Raw genomic sequence first — 24,227 nt, forward strand, 5'->3', positions numbered from 1 at the left:
TAAATGTAAAGTAAAACCTAAATTGTGATTTATTTGATGTCCGTGACTGCACATGCGGTTATGAAGGTTCCCACTGTTCCCAGGGTGTCGCACACTGGGACACATTGCCGAAACTTAAAGCCAATAACATGTTAACACTTTCCATGCTAAAGATCGTACAAACAGCAACACTCTTAACTGTCCATCGGTGGGCCTTATGCCTTTTGTATTAAGGTTTAACCTTACCACACAGTTGTGTGGCCAATGGTACTTCGGTACGGTTGATTTTGTAGAATTATTTAATGTTGTTATTTCTAATGTTATAAAAGTATTCCTTTGTCCACATTTGCGAACAAAGCATTAAGTATATCTTTGCATTAAAAATCATCTTGTTCTATCCTTATCTTATCTTTTATGTTCACAAAAGATACCCGACGGAAATGTATCGATATCGGCGCATCACTAGCCGTGGTTGACTGTTTTCTCTAATCCCCTAAGCCGGCCGGGGCTGGAGATTGTTTCTTTTTAATTTCCCTATACTCTTTCATATTAGTTAATGGGAAACGGATGGAAGTGACCTGCTCCACTTTCAAGCGGAAGAATTTTAAAGTGCATAGCATAGTGAATAAAGGTTGTTTATAGTTCCGTAGTCAACTAGGAGGCACATTCGTAGTACTTACAAATGTCCATTTAATTTAATTTTTTACAACATTCGCTCGCACGCTTGCGCGTACGCGTACTTATATTATTGATGCATAAGAAATGTGTTGCTAGTATAATAATTAATATATCAATAACAAATAAATAACAGATTTTTAAAGATCAAATGTCACGCTGGGAATTTTTATGATTTTCCCATTTTGGTCTGTCTGTCTGACCATCACGACTTAGCGACGCGACAAATTAGTTATGTAAAATCTTGGAATTTTATTTAAGAGTATCTTTAACCCTAGGTATTATGTGAAGTATCATTGGATAAACTTAGAGTCATGGAGTACCTACTTTATTTGTCAGATGTATTGTTGTTATGCGTATTAGTGGGACAGTTTTTGCGTGTCACTACACTCAATACATAGTCCCATCGGGATATACTCAATTACTGAATTGCGTAGTTGCCACTCACCCAAATTAACGAGCAATATAGCAAAGACCAGTAACTATTACTACAGACTGTTAATCACCATTATTTAAATTCGGTCAATACCGTAGTTCCCTTAGTACCTAAACCAGTACGGTTACCATCAGTTTGTTACTGACATAAACGCCGTCGAGGACGTAATTTACTTTCTATACATCTCGCTCGCACTCGCATATTAGTGCAAACGGGATGTATAGAAAGTAAATTACGTTCTCGACGGCGTTTATGTCAGTGACAAACTGATGGTAACCGTACTGTAGTAAATTACGTTCTCGACGGCGTTTATGTCAGTGACAAACTGATGGTAACCGTACAGTTTGTCACTGACATAAACGACGTCGAGAACGTAATTTACTTTCTATACATCTCGCTCGCACTCCCATATTAGTGCAAACGGGATGTATAGAAAGTAAATTACGTTCTCGACGGCGTTTATGTCAGTGACAAACTGATGGTAACCGTACTGGTAACTGCATGAGTGGCACTGAGGTGCTCCGTTACCACTAGGATTAGTTTAGCTAGGTAGTTTAGAAAATAAATAACATGTAATTTTCAGTTGCTGTACAAGAAAAGGTAATCTAGGTCAAATACATGGCGTCCCGTAGAATATAGATAGATCACCTACCTAATCATTACCTACAAATGTTATTATGTTATGAGGTCCATTCTAGACAATTTTGATGAAAATTACTGTCGAGGTTCACGTCACGATCACAGAAATTTGCGAACTAGATTTAACAAATCGACTGACATCTTTTTATTAACACGTCTGTGGTAAACATGCACCGGTACCTACAGCCTAATATAATACAGGTTGGCCCCAAAAATATGTTGACAAATATTTTTACTGCGGCATATTGCTGGCAACTTTAACAAACCTTTGCGTTTGTGTACGAGTATCAAGGGTAAAGGAGAAATATTTAAAGATTGTTAAATTCGCTTTGGCTCCTTCGCTATCACTTAGTTAATTTACTGAATACTTTATTATATTAAGTAAGGGTCGGTTGCACCAAACCGTCTGTCACCGTTCGCTAAATTTATTTGTACGGGAAATTTCATACTTCACTGCTGTTTGATGTTAATCAGTCTGTTAAATGTGATTGGTGCAACTGGGCCTTAGTATTAAACAAATTGGTTGGTGTCGCTCAAATATTATCATTTTTTTTATTTTCAGAAATTTGTCGATTACTTTTTTTATCGGGTATTGTCGTCTAATTCCTAAATAATTCAATATGTCCCATTTAATTTTGTCGGGTCACATGATATGACTCGCCACGCCCTCATGTCTCGTCCTAACCTTTTCAACTTGAACTTGAACAATTGTTATTAAAAAAGTCTGACGTTCGCAAAAAAACTCTTTTCCCGTCCGGTTTTTCAAATCCAGACCCTATTTCATTCAAAATAACCTATAACATACCATGGCATTCGCGTGACCATGTACACGTGATAATGTGTCATTGGAAACTGAGTCTTGTACGGTATAGCTTAGGTTCAGATTTGATTGTAGTTGTGTAAAGAGATCTTATAAAGCCGGCCTCAAAATAAGGCTTCATCGCATTAGGCTTGTCGGCACGTGTTTAAGGAAATCTTTAATGTTTGCGTTCGTCTGATGTTATTTTTAAAACAAGGTTAATGAAAAGTAATTTGTTTGTTAATAATTTATATATTCCCCTACTTACTGCCATAATTGTACGTTCCTTTGAACGCCACGCCTATTATACCTATATAACGCGCCATCATAAAATACATAAACGTTGTTGGATGCACGGAGGTTAGTTAAACGGGGATAATAGGGGATTTTAACGGTCAAAGGGTTAAAATCCCCTATTTTGTATTTTTTCCTTGTATTTCTGATGATCCCTTGATTTCGTAAAATATTTACCAGTGACCAACAAAGCCGGGGGCGATCACTTGTATCTGGGATCGATAGTTAAATTTATTGATATAGAAAATCCCTACCTGACATCAAATTCTGCCCCCTACATTTCGAGGTCTGTAAATAACTTAAATAAGTATCGGTTAACTGTGTGGGATCAACCGATGGACGCCTGTCCCGAAGGGTCGTAAAATTATGTATTAGTAAGTAGCAAAACATTTGGCATAATTTAAGTAAAGATTGTAAAGAACTAGATCAACATACCTGGTTCTCCTCGAAGGCACAAGAAACTTTAATGGACCAGCTGACTTTCTCCTGTCCTTCACGATTGGCACCATCAACAGATCCTCCTCCTCCGTCGTCGATCCTGGACTCTCCAGGCTGACGAAGGCAGGCGCAGACATTCTCCGGTCTGGGACATCCTTCGGAACCTCCAGTATCTCACGAATTACTTCACAAAACTTGCAAGCATGGGCCTCCGCTATATACGCTTTCGTGATAGCGTAGGCATAGTTCTCTAAAAAACACTTATGGCACCCTGGCACGTAACTTGTTTCCAAGTCTGTCGATTCTTCACTCGGTTCTTGCATTTTCAAATGAAGCTTTCTTTCAATCACAGCTTTATTCGAGTCCAGAATCTTCTTCTGCTCAGCTTTATGTATGGTTTCCTCTTCTTTTATCCTCTTTTGTCTTATTTCTTCTAAACATTCGGCTTGATCATTGTAGTATTCGACGCACTGCACAGTTTTGGACGGTTTATGTTTCGTCGGACTTTTCTTTTTCTTCTTATGACTTATATTCATATTTATGGGTTCGATTCTTAAGGATTTCATTTGTTTTATTATATGCTCCTGGATGCACGGATTGTACGACACTTCGTCTAAGATACTGGGAGCGTTCTGCTCTATATTTTTGGCATCGACGTCTTTGTCATTGTTTTGCGCATCTGTTTTATCGTGTTTATCTTCCACTTTGATCTCTCGATCGCCGTTGATTTTATGGCCATTCTTTTCTGTACACTTTACGGACGAAGAATCGTCATCAACGCACGTTTCGTAGCCATCAACTTCATGGTCTATGAAAAGAAGGGACTGCCCATCTTCTTGGAAGGAAATTCTTGTGGTAGCGTCGTAAAAACTAGAAGTTTCTTCTGTTGGCGAATTTAAGCACTCTTTCCAACTTTCATCGCTTTTCACTTTTTCTAACGTAGTCTTTGTGTCACATTCTTTCCAATACTTTTCGAAACTAATTCTTTCTAAGCCTGTCGGTGTCACTGCAAAGACCATTTCATCTGATGTCGATATATCTTTACTTTGTTGTTTAGACAAAGTTCGTTTCGATTGTTTGTCATCAACAAATTTCGTTCTGATGTCGGGGAGTTCTCGTGGCGTAATTAAAACATCATCTTCTCTTATTGTCATGTCGTCATCAGGGTCATCCAAAGAGTCGTCAGATTTTGATACTTTCAACTCAGTTACTCCGTTAACTTTGTCTGGTACGTTTTTAATGTTTTCGTTCAAAGTATCATCTCGTTTGATACAATCATCAAAGCTGAGATCGCATAAGGCTGATAGTTCCTCGTCCTTGATAGATGTGTCCTCGGGTTCGAGGCATATTTGGACGACCTCTAGGCCTTCTCCGTATTCCTGCAGGCATTCATGGAAGGAATCCATCCCGGTGTGGTCGTCTGACGCCAGCGAGTTTATGCATTCCTGTGAAAAAAGTATTTAGTAGTAATTTTGAAATTACTTCAAGAATATTATTTCAATCTTATTTATTAAATTATTAGATATAAAGATAGTATCCGATAGAAAACAAATGATTACACCAAGATACCTATTTCTCGTCATGATTGAAAATGTACATTTTATACCTATCTTTAACGTGGGATATTATTTTTCACCACACCAGCTCGGAAAGGCTTACTTTGCACTTCAAAAACTGATAGCAAAGTTGCATTTTATTCATGAGAGGCAAAGTAATCAAATGCAAATTTTGAATCGTGTTCTTATGTTTGCTGGTAGAATTTACTTTTAAATGATCTTTTGGATGATGGAAATATTTAATAACATTCATTTGGATTTGATTTGGTTTGATTTTGTTTGATATTTTACATTTTATATTTCCTTAGGGTTGGTGTGGTGAAAAATTTTGTGTTTCACTCGGGGGTAAATTTTGTTTAACACTCGTGCTTTGAAACCCTCGCAACGCTCAAGATTCTATTTTTCGAACCACTCGCTACGCTCGTGGTTCAATATTAGCACGAGCGGTTAAACAACAACTTTGCCCCTTGTAAAACAAATAATATTGTATACCAGCAGTGTATGCCGTACCCAAGTACAAACGCCTATAGATATATCGGAGCGACCAAGGTGCTCAAAAAGATCCCAACATACACTTTAACGTCTTTATAATACATGCTATGTTCAGACATTTATAAACTCATTGACCGCTCCGATGGCGACTGTAACTAAACTGTGTATATGATATTTAAATGAAAATAAGGATGACAAATAAAACAGCGAAGATTTTCCAACGTTTATGACAACACACATGATAAAGCATATATAAACGTTCAACACAGAGCTCGTTAAGCAACATCAATATATCTATATACAGTTCACAACAATTCGTTTCCTTTAAAGCCTATAGTCCTTTGACATAGCAACGCCTAAGCTAAGTCTTAGTTACGGCTAGAACATTTAATTTTGGCAATCAGTTAGTATAATATTTATTTATATAAGTACTAGCATAATTGTTTCGTCCAAGTAGGTATCTAAATCTCTTCCTCAGCCTAGTACAGTATTAGGTATGTACTGTTATTGAGGATACAATTAATATTATATAGAGCTAAACCAAGAAAAGACTGCAGAGATTTTGACAGCACACGCAGTGCTGGTGTTATTTTAAACGTCAAACTTCTATGAAATTATGACGTATAAATAACACTGGCATTGCGTATGCTGCCAAAATCTCTGCAGACTTTTCTTGGTCTAACTCTATTATGTTACAAGATAATCTCAAACAAATCAGACTTAACTAAGTCCGACAGCAATCTTGATAAAGCTTTTTTTTGTATTGGGTACTGACGATAGATATGTGAGAAAGCACACAAATGCTCTTACCAGGTTTCAAACCCAGGAACCAGCTTTGTAGGCAGAGTCACAAGTCTAAGCGACCGTTAGTAGACGTATAAATTCAATTTCTCGTGCAACTAACGCATTAGCGTGACTCAAATCGAGCAACAGTAACACAATGTACTATTTTCGTCACGAATTGTGTTGATCCACGTTTACGTCCCGCAATCGCAAACAAACGGGAAACAAAGCTATTGTTTTGTAAAAATAGCAATCTAAGTCAAGATCAAAGAGATTTACGAACTTTTTGATGTTGTTGTAAATATTAGTAAAAAAGAAACCAATGATGTTCAATCGTAGCACACTTGTGTTAGTAATTGGGTCATTCTCTGAATATACAGGGTAGTCTGTAAATCGAAGGACTTATCCACAATTTACTATTATTTTGGCTACTTGATATCTACCTAAGTAGGTATACATATACATGTTCCAATAGTCATGTCGACGTAAGTCTTCATCGAAACAAGATTCTTTTAAACGAAGTTAAGAGTACCTATTACAACTTTTAGCTATTGTCAGTCTCCAATTTTTTATCGACTTCAAATCTTTTTTGGTTAAGTTTGGGACTTCAGCTGACGCGATGCAACATTTTCTAGTGTTACAAGTTACAACATATACCTAAACCATACCATTTATCCTGGACAAATCAGTTAAACAAATCTCATACTAGCTGACTGCAAAACTTACAACTATGATATGTCCAATCGTATCCTGTAAGGAATTCCACATTGACCAAATTTAATTAGCACGATTACATTTTGTTCCTACAATAATTACCACATTTTATTAATGAAAATTAAATGACGGTAATAGTATAGTGGAGCCAAAGAATATTTTACTCTAGCAAATTTAGTTTGCTGGCAGGGTTTTATTGACTGATGTGTAATTGTTATCTTCCACACAACATAAATAAAAGATGATCTGATAAAATAGAAGCTTGGATTAGGAAGCTGGTTACTTAAAAAAATGCATTTTTAATGTAACAACATATAGGGTATATTGTATAAATAAATAAACATTTCTTAGCGGTTATATTCTTTTGACTTGTTAGGTACTGTCAGCAAACATATTGACATATTCTAATTTTGCCGAGGCTATCACGAACAACAATAATTTAACTACGCTATATTTTAATTAAATTTAATATTAAAGTAATGGAAATACATTTATGTATATTGTATAGATATCACATACTTAATGTTTTTTTTCATACATATATGTAATAATATATTAACTATATAATAACATTCCCAATTCACTGGTCAATATTTATACTCATATATTTTTTTTCTTGACAATGACGTCTCTAAAATTACAAAAAAATTAAAATAATTGATATTGTGACACGGCACTTTGTATGGTTAGTTCAGTTTAACGTTTTGAGGATTGTCTCGAATATAGTGTAGTTTTGTTCTATGGCAAGGAAGTCTTTGATGTAGCAACAATATACATGACGGGCATTCAGCCAATAGGAAACAAATTGAAGTTGATGGTGTTGCTACTTCAAATTAAATCCTAAATTTATGGAATAATATTAATAAATATTTAAATCAAAAACTTAATTTATAAATACAAAATAGGTTGAAATATATTCAAATAATTGAATATGATTTATTTCTTTGGGTTATACTTGCATATAAAATTATTCCATGAAGTTCATTAGTTACTGTTATTTTGATTGTGTCATCCCAGGGACAGAATGGTTTGAGATCATTTCCTGGCTGGTTTTCGCCCTGGATGGGCATCTTTTATACATAGAACAGTGAAGCGAAGTACATCATGCTCTGGTAGCATCGATCAGAGGCTTGGTTATGCAGTAGCCGCTGCATCCATGAGCTAGGGAGCTCATGCTGTTGTTATTTTGCCACAAACAGTAAGTAGAATATGATAATATATAGATGTCCTCAGGTGCAACTCCTTGTTGAATCTTTGTTTGACCATTTCGCTTTGTTTCCAGTCTGCTGGTAAAACAATGTTGGTGGGAGGGAGTATCAGAGCTGCGAGATGAGTCCACTCTAGGAATTTCCAGCTGGTGAGAAACTTAGATCATATAATGTCTCTTAGGTTAGCAGAGCACATGCTTCTAGTTATTAATCTTGAATTGTTTCTTTCAGCTGACTGGGGTTTTTTTTCGTTTTTATGTTACTACGTATGTGAAATCAGTTCGCATATCAGAGTATGGAAGTCTGTCCATATTCCTAAAACTTCAAGTGTGTCTGGTGAGCAGTTCGCCATAAGAATTTCGCTCTTCTGCTGGATGGAGATGACGTCACTTTCAAACTGAGACCTTAGTCCTTCGGTGTTGCTCTGCGGTGTCGGGTCAGATTCCCGCTGCTGCGAATCGGCTCCGGCACAGCGGAGGATGACACGTCGGGCTTGAACTGGTGGAACAGTGTTATGAGGTTGGTGTACGCTTTCTTTCCGTCCTAGAAGCATTTCCAAATTTAAAGTTAAAGAATTTAGTAGAATCATATGTGATGGCAAATGATAATTTAGGGACTAACAAATTTAGATAGGTCTGCTTGTAAATCATTTTAGAACCATTTCTGGCACGACCCAGCTCTGTCGTCTGACATTATTAAAATAAGGTGCTTATGCTAGCTTAATGATTTACATGTAGAGTAACTGCCCGTGTTCGAATTAGTAATAAATGATGTGTCACAAAAACTAACTTTCATTCATGTCCTTTATTGCCCTGAATAGTTGATGGAAATAGGTTTAGCACCTGCTTGAGCTTTTGGTAAGATTTAGTTTTTATTTAATTTAGTAACTTTAATTGTCCGTGAGTTTCCTCAGGGAAAGCCCACAGCCGGGCTAGGAATATTTACGTGACAATTTGGCGCCCACAGATTCCGTCTTAAAGCCCTATTTGCATCATAAATCAGTTTGTATCACTGCCATCACATATAGATAAAAAAAAGTTTTAGTAGTACTTACGTTTAGGTGAAATTTTGAGCTTGTGCTTTGCTTGTGTACGCTCTGACAACGTTAAGTATAGGCTTTAGCTGTTTCACTTTGAGTTTTGCCTAAATTATTGCACGATATTCAGTAATTTTGTAAAAACTTAGAAGTAAATGCTTGAATTTTCAGTTAGTTACATATGTGCTGACGTTTTTGTCAGGAAGTAAAGTGTCAAACTTTAGTACCATTTGGCTACTTTTAATGCATGAGATTTAGACTTAAGAGGCTGTAATTTAAGTTATTGTGCATATTTTCTGAGCATTCTAAAAATAGTGTGTAATTTTAGTGTATAATTCAGTGCTCATACATAAATTTTATTGTAGCTGAGCTTTTATGAGTATTGCAATTGAGTTGAGTTGACACTTTGTTGAGGTGAAGTTCGAAAAGCTTTTAAGCTCGTGCAGAAATTGCTTTAAAAATTGAGAAGCTTTGTATAAATAAGTTCAGACATTTTGACTCGAAAGTTTTTTAATAACAGTAAACATATATAGGACAGGTTATTTTTACACACAAATAAACTAATTCAAAAAAAATTGTTATATTTTATTAGAAAGTATAAAAAAAAAACGAATTGTGAAATTTTGACATTTATGAACAGACACTTTTACTTGAATTTTGAACGATTTTTTTAAATTGTGAACAATTTTGGTTTTGCATTCACTGTTATATTTTGGGTCAGAAAATTTAGTTCAATAAAGACAAGGAAATATACATACACAGATAAAAGGTAAAACATAGTAAAACACATTGATATAACATTGTCTAATATAATTGTCAGACTACAATAGTGTGAGTTGGATTTGTAAATCTTTTGCCATCATATTTGTTTATTTTTTGAGTTAAACTTATTATACAATGGCCACTTCTGTGCAATTTCACTCTTTGCTGCACGATGAATTGATTTATGAAGTAAAGATCAGGTCAGAGACACCACACTCAACAGTTGAGGGTCTTAGGAAACAGTTGAGGAATTTGGTAGGTGAGTGTCGGCCAGATGAGATTTTGGATACAGATTTGAACCCGGAGTCAGAATTGAAAGTTATTTCTGATAAATTAAATGATTTGTCATCCTTAGTAGCTAAGTTTGTTCAGTCGAAGGATAGATACTCCGGGAACAGGTCGAAGGCTCTGGGTAGTCATTTGTACTTCAGGCTTCTGCGGGTTCAGGTGGATGAAGATCCGGGGAAGTTGGCTCAGAAGATTCAATTCACAAATAGGCTTGACGCTTTGTTAGCACAGTTGGACAGTATAGGGCAGGCAGGCAGCAGCTCTAGCGACAGTGTGGCAGCAGTGACTCAGGTTTCACAGGCAGTCCCTACTAGGGAGCTGCAAGTTCACTGCTCCGGAGACAAGAATGTGGCTAAATGGGGGGTCAAGTTTAATGGTAACACAGATCCGAGGTCTTTCCTAGAGCGTGTCGATGAACTCAAGTTGGCTTATGGTGTGTCAGATGTGGTTTTGTTTAACTCGGCAGCTCAATTGTTTGTTGATCAGGGTTTGCTTTGGTACAGAGGTATAAAGGAACAAGTTTCTTCTTGGAATGACTTAAAAACCATTTTATTAGATGAGTTTGAGCCTGCAAACTTTGATTTTCGCCTAAGGTGTGAGATTCTTGCAAGAACACAGGGTTTAGAAGAGCCAGTGCACATTTATTTTGCAATTATGTCTTGTCTTTTTGGTCGCTTGAAGAATCCATTGCCGGAGGAGGAAAAGTTGCAGATTTTGATGAATAACATTAGGCCTAGCTTCTCACAACAACTGGCATTAGTAAAGGTTGATTCTATAGCCGAGCTGAAGGATTGTTGTAGGAAATTAGAGCAGGCATCACAGCGTACGCAGTATTTTGTTGAGCCCAACAAGTCTAGTTCGGCTCACACACTTAGTAGTGATTTCGCATATAAAGCCAAGTCCAAACAGGTGAACGCAGTAGATGTTAGTAGTAGCAAGCGTTCACAAACATTTAGTAGGTCGCCAGCGCAAGCGAAATCGAGTGGGCAACAAAGTAACGCTGTTAGGAACGTTCAACGCTCGTCCACGCAATCCACACATGCACAGAACTCTGCCGCGGTTCCTACTTGCTATAAATGCGGTGGCACTGCGCATGATTTTAAGAGATGCAGGGCTAAACCATCTAAAGGCGAGATTATTTGTTATTCATGTGGTACAAAAGATCATATAGCGAGGAATTGTCCGAACCGGCTGTCACAGACAACACAGACAGATCGTAAACGTCAAAGTCAAAGCGCGGAAATACGTTCCGTTTCACAGACAAAAAACGAATAGGGCCGAATTGTAGCAATATTTTTCCGGATAAATTGAGTGCTTCAATGAAAAAATTCTTAAGTTATAATTCGATTGCTACGATTCTCTTCGCACCTAGGGAAGGTGACATTCGGCCATATTTGAAACTTAAGGTGTGTAATTTTGACATTTACGGTTTGGCGGACTCAGGAGCCGCCGTTTCAATTTTGGGACGGCAGTCTTATAAAGATTTTATTAAGTTTGGATTTGAGCTCCAACGAATGGAGTCTAATACATGTAGCGTTGCAAATGGCGTCGTAGTCCAGTCACTGGGGTACATTTTTGTTCCGGTAACATTCAAAAATGTTACAAAGGTTATTCAGTTTTATGTTGTGCCCAGTATTGTCTCGGACGTTATTTTAGGCGTGGATTTCTGGCGCGCATTTAATTTAGCGCCAGAATTATTTGACAGCATCGACTACATAGAAAGACCAAACAATTATTTAAGTTTGTCCAGTATTTCAGTAAATCCGGTGAATACCATTCAGGCATACGACAATTTAACTTCAGCACAACAAGAACTAGCCGACTCAGTGGTAGGGAAGTTCAAGGATATCTCGTTCGAGGAAAAAGGATTAGGTAGGACGTCGTTAGTCGAACACGTAATTGACACTGGCGATGCCCAGCCTATTAGAACGCGACAGTATCCGCTCTCTCCTGAGAAGCGTGCAGCTTTAAGTTCCGAATTAGACCGGATGTTGAAGTTAGATGTTGTTACTCCGTGCGAAAGTCCCTGGAACAACCCGGCACTTTTAGTGAAGAAGCCAAATGGGGACTGGCGGTTTTGCTTAGACTGTAGGAAACTAAATGCAGTATCAAAGGGCGACTCGTATTCCATGCCATACATTCCGCAAATTTTAGATAGCTTAAAGGAAGCACGGTACCTGTCGACCATTGATTTGAGCTCGTCGTTTTGGCAAATACCGCTAAATGAAAGTTCGCAGGAGAAAACTAGTTTCTGTGTCCCTGGTCGTGGTATATTTAAATTTAAAGTCATGCCTTTTGGGTTGTGTGGCGCGAGTGCGCGACAACAACGGCTCATGGATAAACTCATTGACCACAACATAACCAGTGACATAGAGAATGGTATGGTGTTCTGTTACGTGGACGATATTGTCATATGTTCGTCAGATTTTCAGACACATCTGCTTCTTTTGAACCGTGTGTTGGAAAAGTTGAAAATGGCTAATTTAACGATAAATTTCGGCAAGTCAAAGTTCTTTAGACAGTCCATTAAGTACTTGGGTCATGTCGTTGATGAATTAGGTTTAAGAACTGACCCAGAGAAGGTTTCAGCCGTTTTGAACTTTCCCATACCCACGACTTCTCGTGAAGTAAAGACGTTTTTGGGCATGTGCTCTTGGCACCGTCGGTTTATAAGGAACTTCGCAAGTATAGCAGCGCCTTTAAATAAATTAACTTCAAAGGGGAAGAACGCCCCGGCTTTTCAATGGTCTGTTGAGGCCGATAACGCTTTCAACACCTTGAAGAATGCATTAGTGACAGCTCCGATTCTGGCGGTTCCAGACTTTAGCAAAGTGTTCTCGGTACACGCTGATGCATCTTCATATGGCGTAGGTGGCATGCTCTCACAGACTATTGATGGCCAGGAGCATCCTATTGCGTACGTTAGTCGTTCTCTGAACAAGTGTGAACGGAATTACAGCGCGACGGAAAGAGAGGCTCTTGCGGTTTTGTTTTCGGTTGAGAAGTTCCAAGCATATTTAGGCTCGCGTCGGTTTAAGGTGATTACGGATCACGCGTCACTAAAGTGGTTCATGAACCTGGAAAATCCATCGGGCAGGTTGGCACGTTGGGGTTGCAGACTGTCTCAATTTGATTTTGATATTGAGCACAGGAAGGGCTCCGACAATGTCGTACCTGATGCGCTGTCCAGGCTCATGAAGGTTGACGCCGTGGACCAAGTGAATCCTAACGACGTGACTGACGAATGGTATGACAGGACGTTTAAAGGTTGTGAAACTTTGCCGGCCAATTTCCCAAACTATAGTATTAGGGGAGGGAAATTGTACCGGTTGAGTAAAAACAAGTATAATCTTTTGCGAGAGTTTGACTGGAAAGAGGTAGTGCGCAAGGGTGATAGGAACGCTGTTTTACACGCGAATCATTGCGAACCAACCGCGGCACATTTTGGAGTATTTAAAACTCATAGGCGGTTGTCGTTGACATACTATTGGCCAGGGATGTATAAGGACGTTGTCGATTTCGTGAAGGCTTGCGATACCTGTGCAGCCTATAAGCATTCACAGAAAGCGACTCCAGGTCTAATGGGACAGCCAAAAGTATGTGATCGACCGATGTTAGCGTTAAGTATTGATTTGGTAGGTCCCCTTCCGCGCTCTCGTGCAGGATTTACGTTTTTGTTTGTGGTTACGTGTTGCTTTTCAAAGTATACGCTTCTTTTTCCGCTTCGCCGCGCAACCAGCGCGTTGGTGGCGAAGACTTTTGAGCACCATGTCATTTTGAAGCACGGTGTACCTGAAACCGTAATTACTGATAACGGAGTTCAGTTTACGGGATCGGAATTTAGACAGTTGATGAAGCGTTATAACGTACCTAAAGTTTTTTACGGACCCCGATATACTCCACAGGTAAACCTGGTTGAGCGATACAATAAAACGGTCATGACAGCTGTAGCTTCGTACGTAAAGGAGAACCATAGGACTTGGGACGAAAAATTGCACCAAATTCAGTTTGCAATAAACAGTGCAGTGAATGAAACCACAAATGAGTCTCCTTTCTTTTTAGTTCATGCTAGAGAGCCAGTTATAAATGGGTCGTTTTATAAGGACACAGATAGGGATTACGAGCCGGGTGTACCTAGGGAGGAATATGCGGGTAATTTCGGGATTTTAAAGGATATTTTTCATCAGGTTAGGTTACGTTTATTGAGAGCACACGAAACAAATGCTAGGAATTATAATTTGAGAAGACGTCCAGAACAATTTGCAGTAGGCGATTTAGTATGAAAACGTAATTATGTGCAGAGTGACGCACAAAATTTCAGGATGGCGAAACTCGCCCCGAAATATGTTAAGTGTAGAGTAAAGGCAGTGTTGTCGCCTTTAGTCTACGAGTTAGAGACGGAAGATGGTCACTGTATAGGATCATGGCACATTAAAGACCTGAAAGGGAAGGTAGCAGCTTCTGGTTTGGTGAACGGTGGACGTGCGGCTCGCGTACAGGGTACTGCTCGCCGCGCCACCATCGTTGACTGAACAGGGTGAACGGTGGACGCGCGGCCCGCGTACAGGGTACTGCTCGCCGCGCCGCCACCGTTGACTGAACAATAAAGCTCATACAGGTTTTTGTGGTTGTAGTTTAGCAACAGTGTTAAATATTGCAAAGTCATATTTAATCACCAATTGTCAGAGACGTGGCGAACAGGTATAACTGTTTCACCACACAGTATGAACGTGGAAGGATGCTACGAACTGAAAGGGATGAATGTATGGAGCGGCGCAACCATAGCTCAATTAACGTCAAGAGCGTTGTCTTTAATGTGGGATTATTTTTTGCTGTCGTGCGAGGTCACGCAGAAATTTGGGTGTTATGGTGCTGATGGTTTTAGCCAACACGTGGCGGATTCCGTGCATGTGTGGATTGGCGTTGTTTTTTTGGTGTGAGAAGGAGAGGCTTTATTTTGTGAGGTATCGCAGGGCGCGCACTGCATACCGCGGACGTTGTTTTTCGGTTTGGTTATGTAGTCCGTTTATTTTTTTCTCTCAGCACACGTTCTCAGGCACATAACACATAATTATAATTTAGCTAACTAGCGGTTAGTAATTTTGGATATTTTGAATTTAGTTTGGAATGCAAATTTCGTTATTTAGCTACTCTAGTTTATATTAGTAAACTTAGTAGTAGGAATTGTTTGATTTTAATTTTGCCCGGTCTAGCGGAGAAATATTTTGAGTATGCTGAACATCGGTCCTGGCAGTTGGTTTGGTTTTGCCAGCGCAACTGGGTAAAGTTGTGCTGGTAGAACCAAGGGATGGTTTACTGGATAGTTGGATATTGCGATGTGGATTTTTCCGGCTGTGCGGATACCACATTTTTTTTTTGTATTTAGGTTGGTGGGTTCGAGATAGAAAATTCAAAATTTATTGGTTTATTGGTTTTGGTATGTGGAGTTGTGTGGTTTACTTTGGCTTTTCTGTTGGATAGCAATCTCGATCCTGCGGCAATCACTTCGGTGGTGGTTCTTGTTTTGGGTTCTCCCATACTAAGTATGGTTGAGGTTGTTCTGTTTGTTTTTTTTTTCGTTTCTTGTGACACATGATTTAGATTAGATAGTCGCTGAGGACAGCGAGCGTTTTACCCTTGGTAAAACGCAACAGCGGGGAGAGGGGTATTGTGACACGGCACTTTGTATGGTTAGTTCAGTTTAACGTTTTGAGGATTGTCTCGAATATAGTGTAGTTTTGTTCTATGGCAAGGAAGTCTTTGATGTAGCAACAATATACATGACGGGCATTCAGCCAATAGGAAACAAATTGAAGTTGATGGTGTTGCTACTTCAAATTAAATCCTAAATTTATGGAATAATATTAATAAATATTTAAATCAAAAACTTAATTTATAAATACAAAATAGGTTGAAATATATTCAAATAATTGAATATGATTTATTTCTTTGGGTTATACTTGCATATAAAATTATTCCATGAAGTTCATTAGTTACTGTTATTTTGATTGTGTCATCCCAGGGACAGAATGGTTTGAGATCATTTCCTGGCTGGTTTTCGCCCTGGATGGGCATCTTTTATACATAGAACAGTGAAGCGAAGTACATCATGCTCTGGTAGCATCGATCAGAGGCTTGGTTATGCAGTAGCCGCTGCATCCATGAGCTAGGGAGCTCATGCTGTTGTTATTTTGCCACAAACAGTAAGTAGAATATGATAATATATAGATGTCCTCAGGTGCAACTCCTTGTTGAATCTTTGTTTGACCATTTTGCTTTGTTTCCAGTCTGCTGGTAAAACAATGTTGGTGGGAGGGAGTATCAGAGCTGCGAGATGAGTCCACTCTAGGAATTTCCAGCTGGTGAGAAACTTAGATCATATAATGTCTCTTAGGTTAGCAGAGCACATGCTTCTAGTTATTAATCTTGAATTGTTTCTTTCAGCTGACTGGGGTTTTTTTTCGTTTTTATGTTACTACGTATGTGAAATCAGTTCGCATATCAGAGTATGGAAGTCTGTCCATATTCCTAAAACTTCAAGTGTGTCTGGTGAGCAGTTCGCCATAAGAATTTCGCTCTTCTGCTGGATGGAGATGACGTCACTTTCAAACTGAGACCTTAGTCCTTCGGTGTTGCTCTGCGGTGTCGGGTCAGATTCCCGCTGCTGCGAATCGGCTCCGGCACAGCGGAGGATGACACGTCGGGCTTGAACTGGTGGAACAGTGTTATGAGGTTGGTGTACGCTTTCTTTCCGTCCTAGAAGCATTTCCAAATTTAAAGTTAAAGAATTTAGTAGAATCATATGTGATGGCAAATGATAATTTAGGGACTAACAAATTTAGATAGGTCTGCTTGTAAATCATTTTAGAACCATTTCTGGCACGACCCAGCTCTGTCGTCTGACATTATTAAAATAAGGTGCTTATGCTAGCTTAATGATTTACATGTAGAGTAACTGCCCGTGTTCGAATTAGTAATAAATGATGTGTCACAAAAACTAACTTTCATTCATGTCCTTTATTGCCCTGAATAGTTGATGGAAATAGGTTTAGCACCTGCTTGAGCTTTTGGTAAGATTTAGTTTTTATTTAATTTAGTAACTTTAATTGTCCGTGAGTTTCCTCAGGGAAAGCCCACAGCCGGGCTAGGAATATTTACGTGACAATATAGCCCTTTTTAGTAGTGTACACTGTATGGCACATCACGTGCAAACAGAAGCTAAAAAACAAATGTAATAGGTACCTATTATTAATTTATTGTGTACCTTTTGTATTAGAGCAATTTTATTCGTATTTTTCGTTTTCAATTTATTGAAGAACTTATATTTTAACTTATTATAATAAGTTGGATAGTAAAATATACTTATGACGTCATCGCACCTCAATTCCAATCCATCTTAACAACCGTAATCTATCTCTTCAAAAATTTCCAAAATTCTCAACAAAATCTATCACATCTCAATTGACGGAATAATCTACACACAGATCTACTTTAGCTTTACCTTACTCAAACATATAATATTCAAGAATTTCCATCTTAACGTAGAAAACAACATTGTCTGAAATGTTTATAGTAACAGCCACAAAAATATTGTAGGTATATGTGCAATCACTAACGTATAGGTAATTTCTGGTAATTTAATTCCAATTACATAAAGTGAAATAGTGTAGGTATTTATAGGAACATTTTTGTGACCATAACTGTACCTCAAACAACAAAATATAGAGCGGTAAATTCAAAGTACTAAGTGGCATTATATATTTATTCAATGACCCGGGCGCCTGGCAGATGTTCATCGAAAGTAGTCAGCGTGGAAGGCTAGCACAAGGCCTGTTGGATAATTTTAAGTAAAATTAAAATATTAATTAATTAATAAAGATTTGCAATAAATAATTGTAGGTACTTTAACACACTTCCACTTTGGCCTAAGAATTAACTATCAATTAGCCTAAGAAAGTTTTATTCTAAATCTCATTGATGTCATGTGATGTAAGTATCATTATTATAATTGTTATTTATGTACCTATCTATGGAATTAACGTACGTGCGTATGGAAGAAGACAACCACGTATGACAAGACCACGGCCCATAGGACAATTCAAGAATGTACGATTATAAAGAATAAAATTATTGCCAACATTTTTATAACATTTGAAAATTTATAATTCTACATACGCTACATTTAAATTGGAGCAGTTTAAATTACACGGGAGACTTGTTTATAAGCTTGTTTGTTTAATATCTCCGTTGACATTTGTTGGGACGTCAGTCTTTCCGTGACCACAGCTGGTGCAACTCAGCTGAAACGTCGGAATTAAAGGTAAAAACAATGAAATTATATCACGGTAGACCCGTTTGTGTAATTAAATATTTGTTTATGAGCATCAAATGTTCCGATATCTTTCTTAAAATTTAAGAAAACTAAATCAGTCTTAACATATTACGAGGTTTCACATTTTATATAATATTCCTTAGCAAATATGCAGAGCAATCGCTCAAGCAGCTAAGACTTCAAATAACCTTTCTCAGTATCTATATACTTACCTATATTAACTAGTAAGTATTCAGAGTATTTTTAACAACCAATTGAACGTTGTCTGCCAGAAACATAGGTCACAATTATTAACAACATGAAGTAGGCTATTATAGACGATTATTTAACCCTAGGGCCATTTAGTCCCACTCTCCTCTATGCTTAACATGTTAATAAGCCAACTGCTTTCCGATCATGGACTAAATTTTAGACTCATCATAGCTGGCAGGTATTTCTACAGTGACAGTGTATTTCAGTTTGTCCTCCTGTCATTTCATCGATATCTCGGCGTTGATCTTGGGCGCCACGCGGAAAGGGGGCGGTGGGAAAGGGGGAGACAGGGGCAAGTTGGACAGCGGGGCGTGTTGCGCTTGCAGCTGTAGCTCCATTATGTCACGGTGCAAGGACATTATAAGGCGTAGGATCTTCGTGAAATATTCCAGTTTCTGAAATAAACCAGTTTTAGCATTAGTATTTTTTGCAAGTATATTACAAAAGGCAAACATAACGAGGAAAACTAGCGAAATATAATTTAAATAAGTTAAATCCAGATAGCGAAGTATGAAATGTATATTAAAATGAGCAAGTAAGTAAGTCAAAGATGTGAAATGTGATGTGATGTGAGATGTGCGTGTCAAAGGTGTGATGAGATGTGTGTGTGTGTGTGTGATGAGATGTGTGTGTGTGTGTGTGTGTGTGTGTGTGTGTGTGTGTGTGTGTGTGTGTGTGTGTGTGTGTGTGTGTGTGTGTGTGAGTATTGTTAGTTTGAAGCAAATTCAAATGTGTTACCAACCCTAACTATAAATTTGCTACATTTTAAATGATGTCTATGAAAGTCAGGCACTTATCAAAAATTATATTGTACACTAAAGGGAATTCTTTTAATTAAACTATCTTTAAAAATTTCTAAAACAATAACTTATTATTTTAATCTTAGAGCGGTAATATTCCCTTTACTGTACAAGTTTTTTTGTAAAATATAATTATTAAAAATCGCATGCTATTTATTTGTATTAGGTAAATTAATACTGCTCTAAGCATTCATAAAGAAAAAGCTTAATAAGTAAAATAACTTACTTTTACTTTCCCATCAGTGTACAATATCACAATCACTTACAAAACTTCACACAAATAATTCATAACTTCATATTTCACTATTTTCGTTAAACTCCATATGATAATATCGTTATATTTATTTGAATATACCTAATCCATTTTATAAAGTTCCTCTGCAAGCTTTTATATAAAGGTATCACCATCAAGGAACAAAAAAAATGACATGCGCGGAGTTATAAGATTCCTAAACGACATTATTAATTTGCAAATGAGTAAATGAATTCAAACAAATATAAATAAGAAAAAAATGTTAATTAAAACAAGTTATTTTATACTTTTTACTGATTTGTTATTTTTTTTTCATCAATTTGTTCAGGTTTTGACAACTGTTATTATTAAAAAGAATGAGCGTATTATGATTCAATTAAGTATTTTGCTAAATGAAACATAGTTAATTCGAAAAAATATTTAAACTAAATATAAGTAAAACAGCTGTATCCTTTGTGAGATAAATAAAATTTATTGTTTTTTTAGTAAAACAGTACCCAAAGTTAACTTAGTACCAAAAGCTTGCAAGAGCAATTCCAATCTGTTTCACAGTAGTAGATATTTACTTTTTTTTAGCATTAGAAAAAGGGTAAACAAGCTAGACGTGTATTTTTATTGCAATACGCAATACGCTTTAAAAAATAGTAAATATTACTTATGTTATGAAACCAAAAGAATGTAAATTATAATATAGGTATGCTACATAATTGTTATTGTTACATATTTGCTGTGACTTATTTTTTTAAATTTGTTAAATAAAAAGACACGTAAATTGTCTACCCTTTTTCTTAGTGCTAAAAAATGGAGTATAACAGTAACTATTAAATGATAATTAGTGAACCTTGTCTCGTTGCATTAAAGTTTACGAATGATCAGTAATCCGCCTCAACGAAGATAGGGAAATGGTGCTAACCTGACTGCCTTGCATGCTGTGTCCGTTCGCTTTCTGACCCCCAACCACTGTGCTGTAGGGCAGAGGTTTCGCCACGCCGATGGTCACGACACCTAAAACAAATACAATTATAATATATAAGTTATATATCGCTATAATATTTTAAACTCTCGCATTTCGTGCACATATTTAAAGATATGAACGGGTCTACCGCGATATAATTTCATTATTTTTACCTTAAATCCGACATTTCATATCCGTTGACATTTTGCTGGGTCGTCAGTCATCCGTGACCACAGCTGGGGCAACCCAGTTGAAAAGTCGGATTTAACGTAAAAATATTGATATTATATCGCGGTAGACCCGTTCATATCACTAAATATAAATACAATCATAGTTAGCAAAATTAACAGGGACATATTATTAACATTCACGGTATCGTCTTGGGTCGTCCCATTTGTTTTTCGTCAAGTTCTTAAATTAGTCCTATTCTGCTTTCGTCACTCATTCTACATTCGTCACAATCGTCGGTGGCTTTCAATGTAGAATGAGTGACGAAAGCAGAATAGAACTAATTTAATAACTTGACGAAAAACGAATGGGACGACCCAAGACGATACCACATTCACGTAGAAAACGTACATGCGTAATTATGGGAGACCCTTCGATTTCTCATTGTTAAGATTTTTTAGAAGAGTTTATTTATTTTCATCTACCACTTTCATTATTATAGAAAAAGTATGAAAATACCTACATATAAGCTTCTCATCTTGTTTTTAATCAGTAGGTAACATATTATTCTAAAGTAGGTAATATGTAGTACCTACATAAGTTTTTATCTGCACGTGTTAAACCGGATGAAATGCCGAATGTATATTCCAAGTGATATATGTTTGTTTTCATTAATATTAAGTCAAACAAACAAACTCTTAGTATTAATTAGGAGTTTCGTTTAATAAAATCATGAAATTGAGAATAATTTTAAAACAACGCCTTTTTACTAATTTCTATTTTGATTTTTCCTGATTACACACTAGCACATAACACAAAAACTGTTTTATAACATTATACACGTCTATGAAGGAACAAGGATACGTATAAACTAACATAGACGTCATTCCGACATTGAATTAACATAATAAACATTATTTCCTTATTTGAGGAGCTACGAAACAACGTTTAGTAACAATGTTATATAATAAGCAGTTATTCAAGCTGCTTATCTATGTACCTACATATTTACTTGTTGGAATTATAATTTAATTTTCTGATTGCGAGCTATTTATTTAAATGCATGATTTTACTAGAATTCGAAATGTGTTTACAGGATTAATTTAAAGCAAATTTACGTTTTTCGTCAATTTTTTCGCGAAAATAGCCTTTAAAAAGGTACCTTTGTTGTTGTACCTACACGTGTAAGGTGGAAAATAATAATTAGAAAATAGGAAACAAGATATTTCGTTCTTCTTTAAATCGGAACACGAAAATTATATAAAAATTGGTATATAAAATAAATAATTTCACACATTCATGTAAACAAATAAAATAAAGTCGGTAAATATAGACTCACGTTATCAAGTTACAGAATTGAGTTTCATCCTTTATTGGACAATATGAAAGAGTAAATATTATGAACAAAGAGAAATATCTGATATAGAAAATACTTACCTGTATTATATAAGTATGTCTGATAACTCGACTGCAGTAATTGTGACAGAGTTTTTAATGTCTACAGTCTTAATCTACAAATTAACTTTATAGAAATGAAAAAAAAAAATTAACAAGTTGCATTAGCATTGTTTATGGCTGTTAAAAAAAACAAATTCATACCTTTTTTCTAACATTATTTAATTTTTTTTTGCCGCCAATTTAATTTGTCGGCTGAGCCGCTAAAAGCTCGCCTGACAAATATACTAAGCGTTAGTTATAAAAAAATGTTTTCGATAAGTATAAGCTTTCATCACCGGCTGTACCTACTTTTCCTTAGATAATGGTTAACTACTGATCAAGAATATTCTAACAGATACAAACTGGGTGAGTTTGCATTATTATACAATAGAGTTCTTGTCGCCACGTTCGGTAAGGTCCATGTCCATCCAGGCCTGCCACACCGACCGTCCGTAGACCGAGCACAGGAGGGGCACGACAGTATCTCATCCGCGTATGACTACTCGTGTTTTTCTAACTGGATTTATTACAGAGGGACGGGTAGTCGCGCCACTCCTGCCCGGCTAGTGATGACGTACCCTTGGGCGCGCTCTTGATGGCCTGCACGGCGTGCGCGAGCGGGGCACGAGCGACGTCCTGCGCGTTGACGGACACGAGGCGGTCGCCCGGCGCCAGCCGCCCGTCCGCCGCCGCCGCGCCGCCCGCCACCACCGACCGCACCACGATCACCGAGCTGCCGGGCTCCGATGGGTCCTGGGGCACAACAATAAATACCGTCTATAGAAGTGTCAAAGGATTATTCCAATCTAATATCTTCTCGAGGTTCTCGAGTGGCGGCCACGTACCGGAAGACGCAGCGTGGGAAGGCCCCAGACTAGATGGACCGACGATCTGGTTAAAGTCGCGGAAACCGTTGGTTGAGGGCAGCGAATGATCGTTCGCTGTGGAGATCCTTGGGAGAGGCCTTTGTCCAGCAGTGGACGTCTTTCGGCTGAGATGATGATGATGATGATGATTATCTTAGGCTTAAAATGTTTACTTAGAATATTAAGGAATTACGCTCTTATAAACGTTGAAGTATGAGATGAAGGGCGCTCTCTACTCATTTAGCCATGAATTCGACAACGTCCAAAATCATCATCTTCCTCGCGTTGTCCTGTTGCATTTTGCCACGGCTCATGGGAACCTGGGGTCCGGTTTCAACTAATCCCAAGAATTAGCGTGGGTACTAGTTTTTACGAAAGCGACTACCTTCCCACCAAGAGGGTAAACTAGGCCTTATTGGGATTAGTCCGGTTTCCTCAAGATGTTTTCCTTCACCGAAAAGCGACTGGTAAATATCAAATGTCGACAACGTCCAAAATACTGGACATAATCTTTGACCATATTTTTGCTTTTATTTCCTAACCTCTCAGCACTTACCAAATAGTCAAGTATGGAGAAGCCAAGCCCCCGTTCTTCCTTCTGAAGTTGGATGTACTCCACGCGATCGCTCCACATCGCTAGACCACTCAGCGGTTCAAGTGAACGTGAACGATTGCGGTCAAGTTCTTCCGTACAGAACTCTGGAATGAAAAAGTGGTTAAAGCAAGTTTGATGCCATAGACCTCGATCAAAAATCTTGAAATGGACAGGCCATACTCCTAGTTTTTAGGGTTCCATACCCAAAGGGTAAAACGGGACCCTATTACTAAGACTTCGCTGTCCGTCCGTCCGTCCGTCCGTCCGTCCGTCTGTCACCAGGCTGTATCTCACGAACCGTGATAGCTAGACAGTTGAAATTTTCACAGATGATGTATTTCTGTTGCCGCTATAACAACAAATACTAAAAACAGAATAAAATAAAGATTTAAATGGGGCTCCCATACAACAAACGTGATTTTTGACCAAAGTTAAGCAACGTCGGGAGTGGTCAGTACTTGGATGGGTGA

General features: G+C 37.7%; 1 protein-coding gene across 1 annotated transcript in view; it reads right to left on the reverse strand.

The window, feature by feature from the left end:
• The window catches only part of LOC134802265 (uncharacterized), a 185,568-nt gene that overhangs the window by 102,013 nt on the left and 59,328 nt on the right, over positions 1-24,227 (reverse strand). Inside the window, exons 16-19 of the mRNA XM_063774851.1 lie at positions 23,719-23,861; positions 22,875-23,049; positions 20,650-20,741; positions 3,258-4,705 (exon numbers count right to left, since the gene is read on the reverse strand). Of these exons, the coding sequence (XP_063630921.1) occupies positions 3,258-4,705; positions 20,650-20,741; positions 22,875-23,049; positions 23,719-23,861 (1,858 nt within the window). The remainder of the gene's footprint in view (positions 1-3,257; positions 4,706-20,649; positions 20,742-22,874; positions 23,050-23,718; positions 23,862-24,227) is intronic.

This window comes from Cydia splendana, chromosome 2, assembly GCF_910591565.1.
Source record: "Cydia splendana chromosome 2, ilCydSple1.2, whole genome shotgun sequence".
Lineage (NCBI taxonomy): Eukaryota > Metazoa > Arthropoda > Insecta > Lepidoptera > Tortricidae > Cydia > Cydia splendana.